Raw genomic sequence first — 4,558 nt, 5'->3', positions numbered from 1 at the left:
TTCCAATACTTTGCTCAAGAATAGAAAATTTTCCTATGCTGCTAAACATTCTTGTACAGGACATAGGTCATAACTTTTGCCACGTCCCTCTCCCGCATCATATTTAGGTTGTCTTTATGACTTTTTTTGGTGGACTGCCTGTGGAATCAGATCCTACAAGATAAAGTAAATTTTAAATTGATGCTGCTCTATTTTTGGCATATTCTTATGGGGGATTATAGTGGATGAGATCAGTGTGAAGCTTGTAAGCCTCCAAGAATATTAGCTAAAAGTGGAAGGACTGTCAAAAGACAATCTTTTTTCCCTATGGCATTCTTAATTTTTACCTAATCAAATTCTACCATATCTGAAATTATGCAGCCTTTAACTAAAATTAGCAGGAATCGAACTGTTTTTATTTTTATTTCTTGAAAGAATTTTATATTAGGAATCTGGACTACTTTGAATTTTGGCTTTATTTCTTTGAGTTCTAATTTATCTGGCTCAACCGGCAAAAAGATTTTGGGGAAAGAGAAACTTGGGTTAGGGGAGAGCACATCCAAGAGAGGAAGAGAAAATTCTAGGGAACCTAGGATTTACTTGTTAATTATTACGCCTTCTTTTGTTCAAAACTTCATGGTTAATAATATTCAAAGATGTGTCCATTTAGATTTCCCTTTATCACAGTATAAAGTAACCATCTGTTAGTTTGATGCGTTATATGTTTTGGCACTGTATATATGAGTCGATTTGGGATTTGCTTATTTTTCAAAAACTGAAAACTTTTTACTGAAAGTACTGTAAATAAAGGTAAAAGTTAGCTAAAATAGTACAATAGAACCCATGAATAATACAAAAAAATGCAATGAGACGCATGAATAGTAGCAAAAATAAGCTGAATAGTAAAATAAGTTGGCAAAAATAATCTTTGCCAAACAAGCATAACAATTTGATGCCTTTTATTTTGTTCATTGCATATCTTCTAAGATATTTTATCTTTCAAATCCTACTATATATCTATGCAATCACTTATAAATCTAGATCCTTCCAAATCAATTCTGTTTTCATCATTAAGAATCAAGTTGTTATTCTCCGTTGCCCATATATAATTATATGTAAATGTGTTTTTGTTAATATGCGTTCATAAATAACATCTAGATTGAGATAGTATCAATTTTTTTGGATGCTCCAGCATTCTATATTACACAGAGCATATTCAAATGACATAATATTATGTTCAAATCAATATTGTTTTAATATCAACTTGAAGGCTTACTTGGTGAGCTAACAGTAACCTTAGATTGCTATTTTAAGGGTCCATTCGGGATCTTCTTATTTTGCTAAACCTAAAAACTTTTTGCTAAAAGTACTATAAATAAATGTAAAAGTTAGTTGAAATAGTACAACGGGACTCATGAATAGTAGCAAAAATAAGTTGAATAGTAAAAAAAGTTGACAAAATTAATCATGCCAAACGGACACTAAATAGTGAGGACTCTTCTGTCATCAACATTGATCTAGACATGATGCTCAAATAATGATAGATTCAGGATAGTAATTAGCCAACAATGTCCTATCAGCATGCATTCTTATTGACTGAGATTTTAATTAATTTTCATAAGCTGTAAAGTGTTTTTGATATTTTATATATCTACTCTATGTCAGCCAATATGTGAGGGTATTATTAATTGTAAGATATTATAATTAATAATCTCAATATTATATGATACTTGACATTCAGATGAAGCATATTGTGCATGATCTGATTTATGTCCTCTCCATATGATTTCTTGTCCATGGTAGGTGCCTCGTATATATATTGTTAAATTTATGCGTCAAAGATTCTAACATGAAAGTTCTCATCATAAACCATCAGTGCTAGCATTTGGTATATATTGTAGAGTCTCATTACTAATGTAATAACTGCTTCTTTTAATTTCAAATCATCATGTGACAGATTTAGCTCATATAATTTAGTAAGAGGCTCTTGATTTAAAATCCAAGGAAGTCTGCTTCTCACATAGACATTTTAAAGGTTGTTAGTGACATTCTTGTTAGCAGTTGACTCTGCCCTTGGCTTAAATCCTACAGGTCTTTTAATCTTTGATAAGAAAACTCAAACAGTGCCTATATGCATTCTATGACTCTGCCCTTGGCTTTGTAATTTGAGCCTTCTTTTCTAATTGCAAAATATAATCAAGCACAAATTTTGCTCATGGTAAGCACTTTGTGGTCATTCTAATACCTCTTGTAAAGATTTATCTCTTAAGTAAGGCTCAAAGAGAGAAAAATCATATAGTCTAGAAAATTCAAGAAAGAATAGAGAAAGGAGAAATTGTATGGTTCTCATTTATTTGGATATTTGCAAAGCATTTTTATTCTGTACATAGGTAGATTTAGGCTACTGTAATTACAAATCTGCAGTGCAGACAACATAATAATGATATGAGGGCAGACACTGCATACAGTGCAGGGTCGAGAGCTTCCTCAATATCCAGGTGATTCCAACTTACGTGTTACCAATACCCCTAGTGAAAACGCTAATACAGCTGCCATAACAATCCCCTTGTTCCTTTTAAGCAACTTCACAGCACTTCCCAAAAGACCAGATTCATTCTCCCATCCCTCTATTGTCTCTTTGGAGAAACACATGGGGGCATTTCTGCTGCTCCTTTTCTCTGTCTCACTATCGTGGCCATGAATATTACCAGTGTTGCTTCTTTTCTCCATCTCACTATCGTGGCCATGGATACTACCAGGCTTGTCGCGGTGGTGGTGGTGGTGGTGGTGGTCATCTCTATTCAAACTTTCATCATTGATAGGCTTTTCATGTTCTATTTGTTTTGCTTTATCACTGACATTTTCTTTCACAGTCTCATGTTCTCTCTTTTCTTCTACTGCTTGCTTTGGGACAGTTACATAAAGAATCTCACCTTCAAATCTTCCGGATATCTTATCAACATCTGAATTTTCTGGCAATTTAAATGATTGGTCAAAATAAACCATTTTGTCCTCATTTACTTGCCTTTGTCCAGTGGCCGTCATATTGCCTGATCCATCAATACTAAGCTTAACCTCTTCCCTTTTGAAACCTAAAACAAAAATGAGGAAAATTAATTCCATGGTCCTCGTTTTCATCCATGAATAAAATCAACTGTTAAAATAAAAGAAATAAAAAAATCATAAACTTTTTAATTAGCTGGAAACTAATTCATTTCTATGTGAATTCTATAGATACATGCGGCAACTTTTGTAGGGAAATTGCAAAAATTCCCTTTGAAATTGAAAGGGTAAATGCTTGTGTTCTTCATAAGTTTGGATGCCTGTCTGAAATTCAAATGCCTAACAAAAATGGATGTCCCATTTTATCAATTATGAAGGCCGTCTGAAGGAGTTGCATTTTATCTGTAAATCCACAAAGATCATCTAGTTTCCATGATCAAGATGCATGTTAAAATTTCACTGAACAATTGATTCAAAAGGTATTCTCATCTTTCAATGGAGAAAAATCTAAATTTTTTCCATGATGAAGACAGTAAACTTTGCCTTAATAATTAAATTTATCCTTGAAAGAATCATTGATGCGACTATTGATGGGCACAATTAGCCGAACATTATGGAAAGTGAAGTGAAGGTTTTCCTCTTTAAACATCTAGTTAAAAAAAGGTTTTTTCTACATAAAGAATATTCAGATATCAGATTGAAATAGTGACAAGATTCATTACCAGGCAGATCGATGAGAAGATAACGACCATTTACATCCTCTGTCCACCCTGAATAAGGTACAAATTCTTCAAAAATATGGTCGCGCGAGGGTGCTCTCCCTCCGATACCCCTACGTCTAACATTTTCCATAGCCATGGATGATCCACAAAATAAAACTGAACTTTGTTGGATACGATGGATGTTGGGCTAATAGTGATGCTTAGTAATGCCGAAATGCATATCTTATTTATAGGACATAAAAATGATGAGCTAATCAAGTTCACATTTTTCATTCAAATTCAGATGACTTTTCTTGTGGTAAGTGGTAACATGCATCTTTATTCCAAACTTTCTCCTGTTGGATTATTAAATTTTGTGTGCTGGGGACTACGTAGTTTTCCAACAGGGTATGCTTTGCTTTCCTTGTGTCCAAACTCAACAGAAGACCTCTTTTGGCGTAGTTCACTGTCCTAAGATATGCTTCCATGCCATACATACACCACGCATTCAATGGCTTTGGTCAGATCAGATGCCCATAAACAATATTTATTAGTTTTCCAGAAGTTACACAAAATCGCAAAGAGAGCTTTTGTGTTATTCCCCAATTGTAGAAGTGCTGGGGATTGTTTATTGAAAGTGCATCTGGATTAATTGATTATGATTCCATTTGCCTTTTTAATAATTTTTATGAACAATTCTATGATTACGAACGGGGCAATTTAGCAGCTGCCAATATAATACAAGAAATTATAGCCCCCTGATTTTTATTTATTTTTTAATTCTATTTTTTTTATATATGTAAATTGAAAGTTAAGATTAAAAGAAAATTATATTTGGCCCTCTGAAATTGAAAACTGACTAAAAGAATTTAGAA

General features: G+C 33.2%; 1 protein-coding gene across 1 annotated transcript; it reads right to left on the bottom strand.

Moving 5' to 3' along the window:
• Window positions 1–2,303: 2,303 nt before the first annotated feature.
• LOC126703085 (inactive protein RESTRICTED TEV MOVEMENT 2-like) lies at window positions 2,304–3,949 on the bottom strand. Its single transcript, XM_050401991.1, has 2 exons — window positions 3,705–3,949; window positions 2,304–3,071 (listed from the first exon to the last, which is right to left on the bottom strand). Exons 1-2 carry the CDS (start codon window positions 3,838–3,840, stop codon window positions 2,467–2,469), a joined length of 741 nt encoding a protein of 246 aa, XP_050257948.1. The 5' UTR covers window positions 3,841–3,949; the 3' UTR covers window positions 2,304–2,466.
• Window positions 3,950–4,558: the final 609 nt, after the last annotated feature.

Source organism: Quercus robur, chromosome 10 (assembly GCF_932294415.1).
Source record: "Quercus robur chromosome 10, dhQueRobu3.1, whole genome shotgun sequence".
Classification (NCBI taxonomy): domain Eukaryota; kingdom Viridiplantae; phylum Streptophyta; class Magnoliopsida; order Fagales; family Fagaceae; genus Quercus; species Quercus robur.
The sequence above is the reverse complement of the archived record's forward strand: the minus strand, read 5'-3'. Positions and strand labels throughout refer to the sequence as shown.